This window comes from Hermetia illucens, chromosome 3 (genome assembly GCF_905115235.1).
Source record: "Hermetia illucens chromosome 3, iHerIll2.2.curated.20191125, whole genome shotgun sequence".
Lineage (NCBI taxonomy): Eukaryota > Metazoa > Arthropoda > Insecta > Diptera > Stratiomyidae > Hermetia > Hermetia illucens.
Genome location: NC_051851.1, coordinates 10,570,910 through 10,588,595, shown reverse-complemented (window position 1 = coordinate 10,588,595; position 17,686 = coordinate 10,570,910). Strand labels below are relative to the sequence as shown.

The window sequence follows — 17,686 nt, the reverse complement described above, 5'->3', positions numbered from 1 at the left end:
CGAATTGTTCAAAATTTTATGGTAGAGAAAAATTATTGCGCATATCCGACCGCAGCGGTAATTGCAGGAGAAAAAATCCGCGCTGAAAGTTTGGCATTAGGGCGTGTATGTGATGCAATGCTTTGTGTCCACGTGGCTGCGGACATGTGGTATTGCACAGCTTTTTATGGCTTGTCACATGGGATGGGAAAAGGCAAGGAAATTATGTAAGCGCCATTGACACACTGGCATAACAACACATTAACCACATGGGTTAACGGATCAGTTAGCTACCCCGTCCCCACCCCAAAGATACACAATAACATTCCGTGCCCCTTCGTCGCTAGATTTGCTTCTCATGTATACTGTCTTCTATAGGATTACAGTACCATGTAGGAGCCAATGTGATCAGGATTGCGCTCGCCCATGATTATTACCCTAGTTTGATACAGAAACTCATTTCACAATATACAGAAATTATCGGAGTACTACCTATGACCACTTTGGCAAACCATCATAACCACCTTAGCATGTCTAAGGTGTAACCAGGAATGAATACCAAAAATGCTCACAATGCATCAAAAAACAGGCATAACAAACATTCACCCTTTGTAACAGAAGATATTTTGGGTTAAATTTTCACTAAAGAGGAAATTTGGTTTTATAATTTTTGAGCTCGAGTCTAGGCAATATTCCATGCAATGACACAAACAAGGCATACCACCTCAAAAGAAGTTCAGTGTTCCAGTTAACTGAAAAATTCATGGCTATAGTTTTTTTAGGGTTTCAGAAGGAATCAATTAGATATAATCGGAACACTACAATGGGTGACTTGAAGAATTAAAAGATGTTATGTAAGTGAGAGAGGATTTGGCCCGCTTTAACATAGCCCGATCACGAGGGCTCCTGTGCCAGACGCGTGCAGATGCATTCAAGATTACGGCAGTCTGCACAGTGCATTGGCCTATAGGGGACCAAGCCGCCATACCACGGTATACAGTACAATTCTGATTACCCTCAGGCACTTCCTCTGTGATTGCCCAGCTCTAGAGTCAGGCTACGGACACTGGGTAAATCATTCTTTGGGGACCTCAGAGAGATTTCCCCTCTGTGAATGCTACAAGCTAGCTCTGAAGATCTTAGCCGGCTGAACTCTGCCTCCCTGCTCCCATAACAGCAGTCACGGTCTTAGCAGTTTGTGGCATCAAAACGGCGCACCACAGCGCCTATGAAGGTGAAAAGGCGTGGATCAAAGGTGTGCTGGTTTTGCACGAAAGTGAAAGAAAATGCTCCGAGGAAAAACATTTTCGAGCAACGATAAAGGAGGGATTCAACTTATACCTATTTCCTTTCGAAAGGATAAATAATCTGAAATTTTAATTGAAAAATGTGCAAAGTTCATTACGTCGTAAGGACGATGTATTAAAAAGAAAACAGAACTGAATGGTTCCATTTCAATTGGGGCCAGAACCAGCTTTTGGAATCCGGCCATCCACTGTCAAGTCTACTCTGAAGGATGAAATTGCAAAGATTCACGCAGCCGAGTGGAGAAATTTGGACTCTTACTGACAGGCGAAAATCCTTGCGAAAGGGCCTAGGATAACTAGAGCAGCATTTTTGTTGTCCCTTAAGAAATGGGACATGAAAACCCTAGTAAGGCTTTTAACGGGAAACTGCTCCTTAAACTACCATATGGAAAAGATTGGGGTGGTGGTTTCGGTTATGGTTAGCCAATGTGAGGAGGAAGAGGAAACCACCCTGCATTTTTTATGCAGTTGCCCCTCAGACGAAGACACCTTGGCAAGGTTTTCTCCAATGAAGATCTGCCTCTGGAGAATGTTCTCAGATTCGCTAAAGCCTGTGAACGCCGTAGACGTAAAACCATTGAATAGGCCATTTACGGGGATAGTACAATGGACCCAACAATGGCCCGAGTGCTCGAAGCTGCAGCTCCCCCAATAAAATAAACTAAACTGCATTTCAATTCCCTCAGTCCCCATTGCCTGAAATTATTAATCCTCGTCGTACTATTCTTCCAACATTTACAGCACATCTTGTCAACTCCTGGGAAAACAGCTAGTAGCCTTGTAGCAAATTGGATCTGAGGTTGCATCCATTATGAGCAATTGGACAATTGGTACGAAGCGAAAAAAAAGAAAATTTCAAACTCAACGAAAAAGGAGGATTCATTTTTCTCAAATAAAATCGAACAGCAAGAAGATGGGTAAAAAAGTGCTATACTATATGGCTACGTACCCAATGGTATTTTTCGTCAAAAAACTGCTACTTCCCAAGAAATCATTGACTAAATAGAGGATATGGTGATTGGAGATTGTAGACAGAAGCACTTCATATGATTCATTCTGCTTCAGAACTTCGTTTTTTTCAGCCTTTGTCCCGTTCACAAGCGAGGTCAGCTTGTCGTAATCGGTTTCGCCATTTGGTTCTATCAAATGCCTGATCTGGATGCAATCGCGAGGCACAAGTTTCTTAAATCGAAAGAGGAATGTTGTGAAAACGAGAAGACCAATAATAGGAGATTACAACATGTTCATCCAGTTGAGTGTGAAAATTCATGAATTTAGTGAAATTAAAAATAATCTTTCTTCACTTGTTCACAGAGATGCCCTGATCGGCTTTAAATTCACCAAACTGAAGTACGAATTTTTGGAATATCTACAATAGATCTGACTTTAACCCCCTTGACTCATCGCCCATGACGCCGCTATGGTCACGTCCGAAAGGAGCACTTGTATCGTTCGATATGGGGGTGCAAGAGAGCAATCTTCGATGGTGTGACTGCGTAATATAAGTTGATAAGAACCCACTGATATAGATTGATCGAGACATAGAAGTCGATGGGAAAAACTGAACGAAACAGCCATAGATTGATACATCGACGGAGATTTAAAAACTCCAAACTCAATTAGAAAATGATAATCAGTCCCTCTCCAACTGTCGCGAGTGGTCACCGAGTGGATGCAAAATCGGGAATCCTTCCAAAACAAAATTGTATTCTTGTTTGGAATTGACTTTCTCTCACTTTTCTGGTCCAAGGGGTCCTTTTTTTGAGCTAATACTTAAAGCTAAAAAATACACAGACAACTACGACGAGTTCATCCAGGGCAGAGGTAACTCATCAGAAGCTGCTCTCTGCTCTCTCTGGGAGCAACGTAACGGAAGTGGTCACCACTTGTTTGCTCCCTTATATTAATCCGCAAATACCCATGAGTGCTAATTATATCCAGAGAAAAGAACCACTTAGTATTTCTGGCCTAAGCAGGCCAAAGCTAGCATAATTTTTGTTCAGAAATGAGGGAGCTCTGAGTCTGCCATGCACATGATGACCAGGTCCAGGAAGAATTGAAGTTGGAACAGCCACAATAGATCTGCTTCCCCCCTGTCTCCTCATCCAAGTTGCTGAGAGAAGACCGAAATTAGCAACAATAGGTTGCTATGATATGCGGAGATTTAAAAACTCTCTGCTCCATCCGAACCAACAAGAAGAAAATGACGATCAGCCTCTGTCCTCTGTCCCGACCAATAAAAATCAGGAATCCTCTATTAAAATAACAAAATTATATTCGTTTCGATCAATTCAGAGTAGACACTTCGAATCGTGAAAAAACTTGAAGAAAACGACAAATTTACACAAAAGAAATCACACCAAAAATTATATACGGTTTTGCACCATAAGTTCAAATGGAGACTGGAGGAAAGACAAAGTCCACTTTTATCTAAATGAACGCATAACCAAGCAAAGGAATTAGTTTGGGCTATTGGGCAGAATTTTCCAATGGGGATAAAGAAAAACTGCGGCTGTGAAATCAAGGACATATAAGGAGCTAAGGGATAGAATGTGCTCTCATATAGTTTGCTGAAACCAGAAGAATCCTCCACAACAAAAGCATACAGTGGTAACGCATACTGATCTAATGCCAACAATTCTAATACCAAACTTTGATCTCTACATTAATAAGTCCTGATCAATGACGAGAACGGATGAATGAAAGACACTCTGAGCTGTAAGACAAAATCATGCCGGCTGGTCCCTCAGCTTCGAGTTGTTCAACATGCTGACCTGGACCACCCACAGGAACCACCAACAAAAGATATACCCAAGAAAAAAACGCAAGGACATGGATGGCGAAATCTGCAGATTAAAAAATAATTTTAAGATCCGGCTAACAGTGTTATGGTAAAAAGAATTACAGCAGGATCCCAACGAGGAATAATCCTACGTAAAAACGGAGCACAGGATCTGATATTTGATCGTGAAACAGATAAAAAACCAATGGATAAATGTGGAAGGAATTATTAAAAATTATTAACAGGAGGCTGAAATCTTCCATAAAAAATATAGTCGGCGCGTACCAAAGAGATATTCAAAGGAGGAAATTAAAGGTTGACCAGACTTTTTCGGGGAAACAAACACTTGAAATGTTTTAATACAACGTCAATCTAAATAATGTATTCGTCGACTGCAAACAGGTGCACTGCAATATTAAACCGATCTGGACGACGCGATTAGCGAGGTGGTTATTAAGTCATCAATAACGGCCACGGTCGCCTATGTTTCGGATAGTACAATGTACCTACTGAAGGACTTAGTTATGGTCCCTCCCTTAAAAAAGGAATTATCTGTATTACATGTCTAAATGTCTAAATTTGGAATCCTGGCCAATTGAGTGCTCAGATAAAGTTACAGATGGTTCTGCAACTGGAGGAATTCCGGAACAAATTTCGGAGTAAAACAAGGCGATCGGCTGGCCTGGTTGCAAATTTTGTGACGAAACAAGGCCCTCCACATGGAGAATCCCTCGCTCCCGATAAAGTCTCAATCTGGTCTTTTTATAGCTAACTTTAAACCCTCCCAAGACTAAGTGAAGTTTTCAGGGTGAAGTACATCCGTCATCAAAAGATTACCTCCGGAAAGTTCAACCCAGTGGAGGAAGTGCAGTGTTAAAACTGCCAAAATTTCGGGCATATCGCTCAAAATTGATCGATAGCGCACAGATGCGTTAAATACGCAAGGAACCGTTCGCGTAAAGGGCACGCCGAAAATATCAGCATTACACGTGTTGTATAGCGCGTTATGAAAAACGATATTAGCAGAGGCGGAGCAGTCCATTAGGCCGGTAGAGCGTTTGTAGAGGGTTTTAAGATTGAAGAAGATTCTACGTTGTTGGAGGTAAGGGAGACGAAAGGTACGGAGGCGGGTGGGATAGCCAACACGGGGGAGGTCCATCTTGAGCAAGAGCGAGTGGGTGAATTTGCGTTGTATCCTCTCTAGGGCAAGACAATTACAATTACCGAAGGGGACCAAATCACGTAACAATACTCTAGAATACTTCTCACGAGGGAGTTAAAAAGCATTATGGAGGGTTACACCTAGCTGAAATCAGTACAGGAACGCAGTATGAAATCTTACATTTTGGAAGCAGGGTTGGTAATAGCGAAGTAGTGACAACCACCAAGAGAGTATGAGAAAGGGGTGGGAGAGGTTTTAAGCGAGTAACACATCGAATGGTATTTGGTGACATTAAGATCCAACTTATTAACTGTGCAGCAATGGACCAAAGTATCCAGATTTGCCTGCAGGGAAGCGCATTGGAAACGAAACAAAGGATAACAGCTTAACGCTACCGGCGTATAACAAGCAAGGATAAGTTAGGCTGGAGGGGAGGTCATTAATCAAGAATAAAAATAAAAGAGGTCCTATAATGGACCCTTGTAGCACACCAGAGGAGGGGGAAAATGAATAGAAGTGCAACCATCAAAGAAAGCACTACAGGGTCGAGAGGATAAGTAGGAAGTAAGCCATGTAATAAGTGATGGAGGAATGTTGAGAAAGGCGAGTTTGGACAATAGTATTTCGTGGTTAACTGAATCGAAGGCCTTAGAAAAGTCCGTGTAAATGAAGTGGACTTCCTGGCGAGAGTTGAGGCACTTGGCCACAGAGTTGGTGAAGTTCAGAAGATTGGTAGCAGTGGATCGACGTTTTATGAAGCCGTGACCGCCTTTGTGTATGGGAAAAATAAGGACTTCTTTCCACGGGAATGATGGGTGCTAATTGACCCCTGGTACCCCCTAAAATCTTAAAAACAAAAAAAAATATTTTATGTCAGCCTGCAGCGCCTTGTCACCCTCTGTACTGAGGCAGCAATTATATTCAGAAAAAGACCAACAACAATATCTTAAAATACATATAACCTACTTGCGTCGAAGAAGCCAATTAAAACCACCGCTCCTCAAAATATTAATTCAGATGTGCGCCATCGCATAGTATGTCCTTCGTGGAGGTTTAAATAATGAGGATATTATCATTTTGCAGGTCCTTGAATGGATTAAGCTAAGTAGTGGGATTCGGGATATCTGAAGTAAGAGAACTAAGAAAAGAATTGCTCAGACAAGGGAGCCTTGTGGGATTCCAACTGGACTAGGGTAAGAAGAATAGAGCTGCTGCTGAACTTTTACTTGGGAATGCTGTTCTTCCAGAATAGAGTGAAAAGCTTTGCTTATGTCAAGGAGATGGGGTGTTATAGGTGCCTTTAATCTCGAGCACGAAGTCGTTTTTTTCGGACTAAGAGGGCATATTCAACCAAGTGACCTGTTCAGTTGAAAAACCGGAAGTCTTACATAAAATTGTTGCATTTGTCATGGATTTTATGGTCAGCTCAAAAATATTAGGCCTGTAGCTATCCGTAGGAAGTGGATTTTTATTCTTTTTAGGGGTGGTTGTGATCTGAGCAGTGCATGAGGAATTGGGCGTTATACAAGCGATGATCGAATTGATAGGTAGGAAGGAGCTGATGTCTATATATTCATCCAGTTCCAAAGGATTATGGAAGGAATTTTGTTAGGCCCAGTGGATTTTTTGTTCTTCCTCTGTTTGACGGTCATTGTGGTCTCTATGGGTTTGTCGGGATTGGTATGCGGAATTGATCCAGTGAGTTCATTTGGAATTAGAGGGCTTTTTATGTGTAGATTGAAAGGATGAGGATAGGCCTGTAGCTATCAAGAAGTAGTGGATTTTCATTCTTTCTTCTTTGCAGCGCATGGGGAAGTGGACAGTAAGCAAGCGCTAACGCCATTTCTTAAGGATTATGGAAGAAAATTTTTTCCATTGAAGTCGCTTTGGACTTGAAGAAATTGATATGCGGAATTGATCAGTTCATTTGATATTAGAGGGCTTTTTATGTGTAGGTTGAAAGAATGGAGATAGGTCTGCAACTATTTGGAAGGAGTGGATTTTCCTCTTTCCGGAAATGGTTGTAGTCTGAGCACACTTGCAGCACATGGGAGAAGTGGACATTAAGCAAGCACTAACGCCATTTCTTAAGGATTATGGAAGGAGTTTTGTTAGCTCAAGTGGATTTTTTGTTCCTACTCTGTCTGATAGCCATTGAAGTCGCTTTGGACTTGACGAAATTGATATGCGAAATTGATCAAGTCAGTTCATTTGATATTAGAGGGCTTTTTATGTGTATGTTGAAAGGACGGAGATAGGCCTGCAACTATTTGGAAGGAATTTGTTTGCATTCTTTCTGCGAATGGTTGTAATCTGAGCAGACTTGCAGTACATGGAAGAAGTGGACCTTAAGCAAGCGCTAGCGCCATTTCTTAAGGATTATGGAAGGAGTTTTGTTAGCTCAAGTGAATTTTTTGTTCCTACTCTGTCTGATAGCCATTGGAGTCGCTTTGGACTTCAAGAAATTGATATGCGGAATTGATCAAGTTAGTTAACTTGGGATAAGAGGATCTTTTATATATTGGTTGAGACGACGGAGATAGGCCTGTAACTATCCGGAAGGAGTGGATTTTTGTTCTTTCTGGGGATGCTTGCAATCTAAACACATTTGCAACACATGGGGGAAGTGGGCCGTAAGCAGGCGCTTCCGCCATTTCTTAACGACAAATGGAAGGAATTTTGTTAGCTCCAGTGGATTTTTTGTTCCTGTTCTGTCTGATAGCCTTTGGTGTCGCTTTGGACTTGACGAAATTAATATACGGAATTGATCAAGTCAGTTCATTTGTGATTCAAGCGTTGCTCATGTGTAGCTTGAAAAGACGAAGATAGGAATGTAACTAACCGGAAGGAGTGGATTTTCATTCTTTCTATGGTTGTAGTCTGAGCACACTTGCAGTACATGGGGGAAGTGGACCGTAGGCAAGCGCTACCAACATTTCTTAAGGATTATGGAAGGAATTTTGTTAGGTCCAGCGAATTTTTTGTTCTTGCTCTGTCTGATGGCCATGGGGGTCGCTTTGGACTTGACGAAATTGATCAAGTCAGTTCATTTGATATTAGAGGGCTTTTTATGTGTAGGTTGAAAGGACGGGGGTGTGTGTGGATTTTCATTTTTCCTGCGGATGGTTGTAATCTGAGCACATTTGCAGTAAATGGGGGTGGGATTAAGCAAGCGCTAACGCCATTTCTTAAGGATTCTAGAAGGAATTTTGTTAGCTCCAGCGGATTTTTTTCCTGCTCTAAGAGCGTTACAAGAGATGCGCTAGACAGGGAATGGTTTTCTAGAGAGGGGGTCTGATAGCCATTGGGATCACTTTGGGCTTGACGAAATTGATATGCGGAATTGACCAAGCCAGTTCGTTTGGGATTAGAGGGCTGTTTATGTGTAGGACGATGAGGATGAGGTGCTAATTGGCGTACTGACTTCAGCTTCAAGGCATTGGTCAAGCATGTAGAAGAACGTTTGTTTGATAAAGGAGAGTAATAATCGGGCCCTCTTTTTAATACCCCACATGGCCCTATTCGGTACGCCCGAACAAAACCTTAAAATCAAAAATATATTTCATGTCAACCTGCACAATTGTCACTTGATTGTGTTTTTTACCAAGAGATTAATCGTGGACAGCTCAATTTAAAATTATTTAGATGCCTGCGTGTCACCCTCTCTACACTGAGGCAGCAATTATATTCAGGAAAAAGACCAAAAATACTATCTTAAAAATACATATAACCTACTCGCGTCGAATTTTATGTAGCCATGAATCATACGTTGATAAAATTAGTCGAAGCAGCCAATTAAAACCACCGCAACACTGAGCATTAAAGTGAAATTTTTTTGCCGAATAGTTTCCGTGTCCCAGCTGTATATGTGAAAAACCTTGCAAAATGATTCCTCATCTCGTTTGACAGCGCACTTTTGAAGCTCATAAAATAAACTCAATTTCAATTTTTTTTTCGACTTTATAGCATAATGTTCCAAATATTAGAATTCAGGGTCCAATATACACATCATGAACCAATAAAACATTTTGTTTAAAATCTATGAACGTGTGGCGGATAGGCCCCCATTGAATTTCAGATGAATGATTCTTTTTGGAAATTTATAAGCATGTGGATTCATTAGGTTTAGGGTTTTGTTTCTTTCCCCCCACCACGTGAATTTTAAACAAAACGTTTCAATTCGAAAACTAAGAGTTTCAAATAAAATTAATGCGAATTTGGCAATGTTTTGGAAAGAAATTGTTGAGCTACAGAACAGTTGAATTTTGTTCTAATGTTCAAAAAGCGTTGCAATTTTTACACTAAAAGAAAAATTTGAGCATCTTACATCCGTTGGAATGATGAAAATTTGGAAAAAAAAATATAATGTGATTGTTTTTTTGTGTTTTTTTTTTTTAATCTGGATCGAATCAAAAGCAGTATTTGAATTTTGTCAATGCAAAAATAACTGAAAACGTACTCTTTATGCCTGCGAGTGATACAAACTGCAAGAATGCACAACAAGCACTAGATTCTTGCAATTTGTATCTTTTGTTTGGTTTTTTTTTTGCGAAGCAACTATTTAAAAAAATTGTTAGCTACGGTAAGAATCTTTTGAAACTGCCAATTCGGGTCTTTTTCAAATGTTTTGTTTTTATTTTATTTTTTATTTTGCGGCGGTACATATAAATTAATGGAATTTTTTATATGCAACACGCATGTAAAGAAATTTCGTAACTTTGATCTTGCGCTATTGTTTTCGAGAATTTACGTCGCTGTGAATGTTCATTTTTTTTTTCTCTTTTGTTTTTCTATTGATCACTTACGTGCATGTTTAGTAAATTCCTCTAATAATTCGTCGCGATCTCTATTCTTAGGTATATTTCCGACAAATAGCCGGTGATTGTTAAATGATATCGTTACACCAATCTTTTTGCCTTTCCGAATTTCATAATCATTCAGCTGGAATTAATACAAGTCACACAAATTCGTAATAAAACGGACCAAAGAAAACGGAAATTAGAAAAAATGCAATGTTTTCTTCTATTCCAATTTCGTTATTTTTTTTAAGCATTTTGACGGTCTCTTTTGAAATACAATGTTCGTCACATTCGATTTTCGATTGATTTGCTTTCTCTTAAGATTGTCAGCAAATTCGACCAGTTTCTCAAATATACAATATAAATATACTCTAATTCTTAAGAAAAATATGTATATACTTTAGATATTTCGATAAAATTTTTAAAAAGTCATTTCAGAACAAAAATAAATATATATAATATGAATAAAAAAATTCTGGTGCTCAAAATTTGCACAATTTCTTGTCGTACACATTACGGCGAAGTGCGAAAAAATTACTTGAGCCGGTAGTGGCGGACAGAGGACCATCTGCCCCAGGACACAAACTGTTGACATGGAAGTTCCACCCAGTTTCCCTTTTCCTGTCGCCCTCTTTGTCGAAGGAAAAGGAATACAAGGATCGGAGTGAGAGCCAGGCTACCAAAATCTCATGTAATTTTTTCACAACAAAAAAATTCATTTGAAAAACACTGAATGTCTTCCGAGGCAAATGTTTCGCCTTTTTATTTTCGTTTTAAAAGTCTGTATGCAAATTTTCTCACGCCGAGTTAATGACTGGAGACTGTTTGAGGATGAATATGTTAACATAAAACACAAAACAGAAACTGAAGAGAGAACATTGAAAAGCGCCTTTGGTTAGCGTGTAATTAAAAATAGGAGGAAAATCAAAAGCAATAACATTACTTCTTTTATTCTATAGTTTTATGAATGAATATGTGTGATGATATGTATGAACTGATCGTGTATGGTAGATATAGATTATATTTGTATGTCTTTTTAGGGATGTACGTAGTATCATTCAACTATTGCTCATTTCTCACTTTAGGCTAGGCAAACGCGGGGAGCATATCTTCAAAAAAAGCAAAATACTATTCAAAAACATCCCACTTAGGCGGGAAAGTTGGACGCTCTAGATTTCCGGGGTCCCATATCATGAAATAACAAGCGAAAAAAAAAAGATGTGTCCTTGCTCAAGGGAAATGTTCGCGAAGGAAAAGGCGCAGACCCCGAAAGAGTAGCTACAAAAAAATGCATCTCAGAGCAAAGACCATCTCTATACAATGGTTCCCCCCATTTCTCAGTTGGATTTAATAGGGTTGGGGAAAAAGAAATGTCGTATTTTGTCAATAGATGGCGACACTTAAACATATCTTGTGTTGTATTTATTGCATCGGGTCATACTATACGGCGATTTGAAGACGACAGTCTGGGCTGCAGGTGTCTATTTGACAGTTTTATGATCGTACGTTTCAGTCTCAAGTTATAGCGCGTCAAAAATGGAGTCCACCAAGGAAGAAATAAATTCGTCATATTTTACATTTTTACTACCTGAGAGGTAAAAATGTAACGAAAGCGGCCGAAAAAATTTGTGAAGTTTATGGGCCCGAAACTAACGATTCGCACAGCACAGCGTTCGTTCGATCGATCTCGTTCTGGTGTAGTGGATGTCGAAAATACACCCCGTACTGGTAGGCCAATCGTCGTAGAAACTGATAATATCGTCGAAATCATCCAAATAGACCGGCATGTGTGCATTCGCGCGATTGGCCAGGAACTGGTTTTAGACCATAAAACCGTTTGGAACCATTTGCAGAAGATTTCATTCCAAAAAAAAAAGCTGGATGTTTGGATGCCACACGAGCTGACACAAAAAAAAACTCTTGGACCCAATCAACGCCTGCGATGCACTGCTGAAACGGAACGAATTTGACCCAATTTTGAAGCGGATGGTGACTGGTGATGAAAAGTGGACCACGTGCGATAACCTCAAGCGAAAAAGATCGTGGACGAAGCGCGGCGAGCCGACCCAAACCATTGGCAAGCCCGGGTTGACGGCCAGAAAGGTTTTGCTGTGTGTTTGGTGGGATTGGAAGGGAATCATCCACTATGAGCTGCTCAACTAGGGCCAGACCCTCAATTGGGTCCTCCACTGTGAGCAAATCGATAGTTTGAAACAGGCGATTGACGAGAAGCGGCCAGATTTGGTCAATAGGAATGGTGTTGTGTTCTACCAGGACAACGCTCGGCCTCACACATATTTGATGACCCGCCAGAAGCCACGGCAGCTCGGATGGGATGTCCTATCTCACCCACCGTAAGAGATTGTAGTCACCGTGGCACTAAGTGATTACCATCTCTTCTGGTCCATGCAAAACGCTCTTGGTGCTACTAAATTGGCCTCAAAAGGGGCTTGCGAATTCTGGCTGTCTGAGTTTTTTGCAAATAAGGAGGGGAGGGGGGGTTTTATAAGGGGGGATGATAATGAAGTTGGCTTCTAAGTGGCGACAAGTTTGCGAACAAAACGACGCATATTTGACTTAAATTGGATAATTCTAAGTATGTTAAATAAAGCGTCAAATTTCGATCACAAATACAACATTTCTTTTTCCCCAACCCTATTTTATCGAACAGAGTTTATCCTTTAGCAAAGCATGCATGAGACCTCGTACATTTCGGGCAATCTAAAAAGCACACATATAGCAGCACATGTTCTCAAGAGGTTGATTTATGAAATCATGTGGCGTAGTATTTAGGTGAAATTAAAGACGAGATGAAACAAAAACAAAGGTGGAACATGAACATAACCAGCTGACCAGGTGTGTGCGGATAAATGGATGAGAGTAAACAACAACATGATGCGATAATTGGATGAAGTAGTGTAGAAGATGAATGGGATGAATGAATGCGAAAAAAACTGCACTTTCCCCCATTCCATTGTTAATTTTATAATGCAGCTGTGTGTTGATTGTGAGATGCAACCAAAGTTCATATACAAAAACACTCAACGTTGCTACAAAAACCACCTTCTCCGCGCATCAAGCCTGCACCATATATTATCAAGCTTCCTTTCGAGAAGAGTTTCGTTCGTCTATACACATATGCCTCGTGTTCACTCCGGCGCAGAATGAAGGGCATCCACATACATAGTATCTTACGGGTTAGCAATCTTATTTTAATATCATTGATGACACATTACTCCAGGTTTTTTTTTTTAGTTTAAATTAAAGCCCCGCAATATGGTAAAAGCCTACATTTACTCTATACAATTTGAGACTTTTGAAATCTCCGATTTTTCTTTACAGCTTATACTTGAAATGTGAGCTCTAACGCGCTTTGAAGGCGGTCAATTATGATTCTTCTAGGAAAATAGCCTCTCTATCATCTTAGTCGGTTATGTGTCTCTTAGCTGCATTTTCGGAAAGCCAATAAATTGTTTTCAGTTCACTTTTTAATTTATTACCAATTGCAAAAAGATCAGGTGTGACGAGAGCCCGAATATATTAAAATTTTTAACACTTTCTGCCTTACTTCAATACGCGCTTTTTAACAAATCGTACAAAAAAGATACGTGCTTCAATGAACAATTAAAGAATCAAGCAGATATGTTTTACCGTCCTATTACGCTCATAAAGCCAATGTTCAGCAATTTAACCAAAATTTTCATAAACTGAAACAAAAACTGTTTCTCAACACAATTGAACTTATTTTTGAAATACGTTTAATTAACAAATCGCCGCAGGATTTTTTTTTTTCAGAATTCCTAGGTAATTTCAAAATTTTGTTTAATTTTTTTCATTTACCTGTCAATTTACCAAATTCGTCTAGTATCTCCTCTTTGCCTTTCGATTTAGGTATGTTGCCTACAAATAGGCGTAGATTCGGTACGCTTATGTTAATTTTCAAACATTTGCCGGGTTTTATTTCGTAGTTATCGAGCTGTGGGTGTGAAAATAAATAAAAAAACAAACGAAATAAAAATAAAAAAAAAACGGACGGTTTTTTAGCCAAATTCGCTTAACAATGTTGAGCATATAAAAATTTTGTACAAATAATAAAAACTGTTAGACGAGCGCCAAAAATTTTGGACGGAAATTTAGAAAGATAATTTTGATGTTAGCAGAAGGTCTTGCGAGTATACCACTATCTACTCACGTTGACAGATACAGCGGCCCAAATATCGTATTCATCGTAACTGAGTACCCATTCGTCTTGGTCACCGAAGCTCTAGTTATATTCACCGATATGTGGGCCACTGCATTAAAAATTTACGGAACTCGATAGATAGGGTGAGAAGAAATTAACCACTACTCAAAGGAATACAACCAAATATTTATATAGGATACAGGAATTAAAATATCGTGTAAATTGTGTCGACATGCTCGCATCCTAAAAAAATAAAACCAGACAACTCTTGCCAAGTACAATCAATGCCGATACGTATATATTACGAAAAGGATTCCCTCCAAGCGATAATTTCAGGTCTAATGCATGTGTGGATCGATATCTCAAACATCTTGAATACTGGAAAATTGTTTTGATGATTCCACTAATACAAAAAAAAAATAAGCCAATTAATTCACGAAAACCAACACGTCAAAATAACTACTTCAAAACGACAAGGATCGTTTCTTTTGGGTGCGGCACAAACATCGCTCTCTACTTTGAAATCAAATCGACTCAGCGATCGGCTGTTCACGTGCACAAATGGATTACCCCAAATATCTTCGGCGCGTCTAGAAATCCCCAAAATAAGATGCATGGAATCCATTTATGCACGAGATCTTCTGCAAAATGTCATTCCTCAATATTCCCCTGTACGTTAAACCCACTAACTTTCTTTTTGTTATTTTTTTGAAATTCTCTCCAAAATAGATAGGATTACCAAGTAATATCAAGCAGGATCAACAGATTGCGGAAAACGTTAGGGTTTGTAGGAGGAGGACCGAACTACGCACAATATAACTCAACAAAAGCCAAGTAGAAGAATGAATTTGTAAAATAGATTCGAACATCGAAACATATAGACGGAGAGCTGGCTAAATGAAAATTTACATGATTCGCTGCACGGAAAATTTAAACTGAAAATGGTGGGAATATTGTCGGTAAACTAACAGCCGGGACAGCCAGAAGGCCTACCGGCAGACTAAGGCGTGGGCGGGCTGTCAAACATGTCAAATTTTGGTCAGAAATAACCTGACTCTTGCATGGCTGAATTTTTTTCATACACAGAGTGAAGACCCAGAAATACAGAACAAATATTGTCAAAAAGCTAGGTGGAAGATGAAAGACCTTGTAGCGAGACTCAAGCGCACCTCACTTCAAGTGCCAAAAAAACTGCCACCACCAGGGGCGCTTATTCACTTAGTAAGGAGCAGTCAACCGGCTGGCATCGTTGTTGCATACTTTATAATATTTGGGGCAGTAACGGAGTTTCAAATATTAAATGGTATTCCTTTTTAAGTTAACTCCAAATCAAAATCTTTTTATTTAATCGGATCCAGTGAAGCTTCTACTTTGTGGACCTCTCGACGAGAGAAATAACGCGAAACAAACGTGTCATCTGCGTAGTTCATGCGCAGTTCAGCACGGACTCTCCGCGTCAGCTTTAGTGGTACTGAATGTCCACGGCGCAATTCCACATAACGGAGGAGAAATTCAATGATGCCCGCAACTCTCCAGGTGGCCAACAGGAGAGCGAAATCAACAGCCTGACTGCTTTTCGGCTACCCCCGTTTTGGAAGGCGCGGCCTGTTCTGTGGTTTGCGCGTGCGAATGCGCAATTCTGCACACACCGGGTGACGAAGGACTACTCCACTTCGGCAAATTATTGAGGGCATTGGATACGGAGGTTCTTGGCCAAGCCCCTCAATGATATATATAGAACAATCAAAAACAGGATTATTACTGCTGATGTAGTGTCGGAGGAGGTTGAACTGCATGAGCTGATTACAAATCTGCAACTCGGAAATCAAAAACCGTCACAGCTTCTCCGCGGGATGAAGGTAACAGCGGCCAACAAAGTTATCGACGCCGTCCTCAAATCGTTGTGGCTACAACGCCTACCAGCTAACGTCCAGGCCATACTTAGCATTTCAGAAGATACGGATGCGCCACGGTTGACGAAAATGGCCGACAGGATCTTAGAGGTTCGAGAGCCGCTACAAATGTCCGCGGTGGGTGCATCTTCCTCCTCTCCAGCGGAAGAAAGCTTGCGAAAATAATTGGCAGAAATCCGCAGTCGCTTCGATCGAATGGATGCGAACTGATTCCCAAGCCGTCGCGATACCAGCTGGGATAAACGCGAGGGTTCCAAAAACGTGCTATTTCCACCGGAAATTCCGGAAATATGCACGAATTTGCCAAAAACCTTGTTGTTGGGTTTTCGGAGACGAGTCATCGGATAACTAGTTACGACACTTGGAAGCGCCTCCACATCCTTGACGAACATACCGGACTGAAGTTTTCAATAGATACGGACGCGGACTTAATAATTATCCCACCACCGCGGAATATCCGCCAACTCAAAGCCGGCGACACCAAACTTTTCGCCGCCAACGGATCATGTATTAACACATACGGCCAGCAAGTGATTACAGTTAGCTTTGGCCTGCACAGGGAATTCTGCTGGCAGTTTTTCATCGCCGACGACGTCCAGAGGTCAATCATTGGTGCCGAGGAACGCGAAAGAGGGGGACAGAATGCCCATTACGTGGAGAACGCAGCCAGACCAGGCCTTCAACACTTACACAAACAGCCTAGAAAACGCTACATTGCTGGTGCACTCCCAACCGAACGCCCCAATTGCATTCGTAACCATAGTATTGTATGTGGCCGTAGGTGCCGTCTTGGAACCATAACACGGCGACAGCCGGCTTTTTGGAGGGCATACATTATATTATAAGCTGTTGATTAACATGTTCAGCCAAAAGGCGGACAAAACATCGCTTCATCAGGTACTCTACCTAACTTACATAGCCGAATTTTCAAGTAATATCGTTCACGTCATAGGGGAAGTGAACGTGATAACAAACGCACTATCGCGCGTTGACGCTATTTCTCTACCAACAACGTTTGATACTGACGAGCAGATAGCGGAACAGGAGAAGGACCAACAGCTCCAACAGATACGTGCTGACAGTCCAAATCACTCAAAGTGTTACCACCGCCACTTGGCGCTCGTAATCCGACCGTTCACTGCAATTCCTGTGGTCATGCATGCAAAAGGACATAATGCAATGGACTCGTAATTTCCTACATCGTTGTCAGCGCGCCAAAGTCGTCCGGCACACAAAAAACACGTACCAACCATTCGAGGTGTCCGACGGAAGATTCCAGCAGGTTCGCTTGGACATTGTGGGTGCCCTTCACGCGGGCACAGGTATTGTTTGACGACGCTGGACAGATTCTCCCGTTGGCCGGAAGACCAGACCAGTCTTTCGATTTCATTGCTGAAGCATTCGTTGCGACGTGGGTGTTGTCCGACGGGGAGTCTAGGGTTATAACCACGGATTAGGGCACTCACTTTGAATCATCAGTTTTCACTGCTTTAGCCAAAACACTGCGATCGCCATATCATCCGGCATCAAACGGCGCAATCGAAAGCTGGAACCGTTCTCT

At 40.9% G+C, this 17,686-nt stretch overlaps 1 protein-coding gene across 19 annotated transcripts in view; it reads right to left on the bottom strand.

Annotated features, from left to right (window-relative positions):
- LOC119652455 (heterogeneous nuclear ribonucleoprotein R) overlaps nucleotides 1-17,686 on the bottom strand; it is a 217,325-nt gene that overhangs the window by 33,653 nt on the left and 165,986 nt on the right. For 17 of the 19 annotated variants that reach the window (XR_005249548.1, XR_005249547.1, XM_038056606.1 and 14 more), the window contains one exon: nucleotides 13,870-14,005. Coding sequence is in view for 17 of the 19 variants with exons in the window: in XM_038056606.1 (XP_037912534.1) it covers nucleotides 13,870-14,005 (136 nt within the window). In the remaining 2 variants the exon portion in view is untranslated. Of the gene's footprint in view, nucleotides 1-10,035; nucleotides 10,172-13,869; nucleotides 14,006-17,686 lie in introns of all 19 variants that reach the window. The other 2 variants (XM_038056600.1, XM_038056617.1) reach the window with 1 other exon arrangement.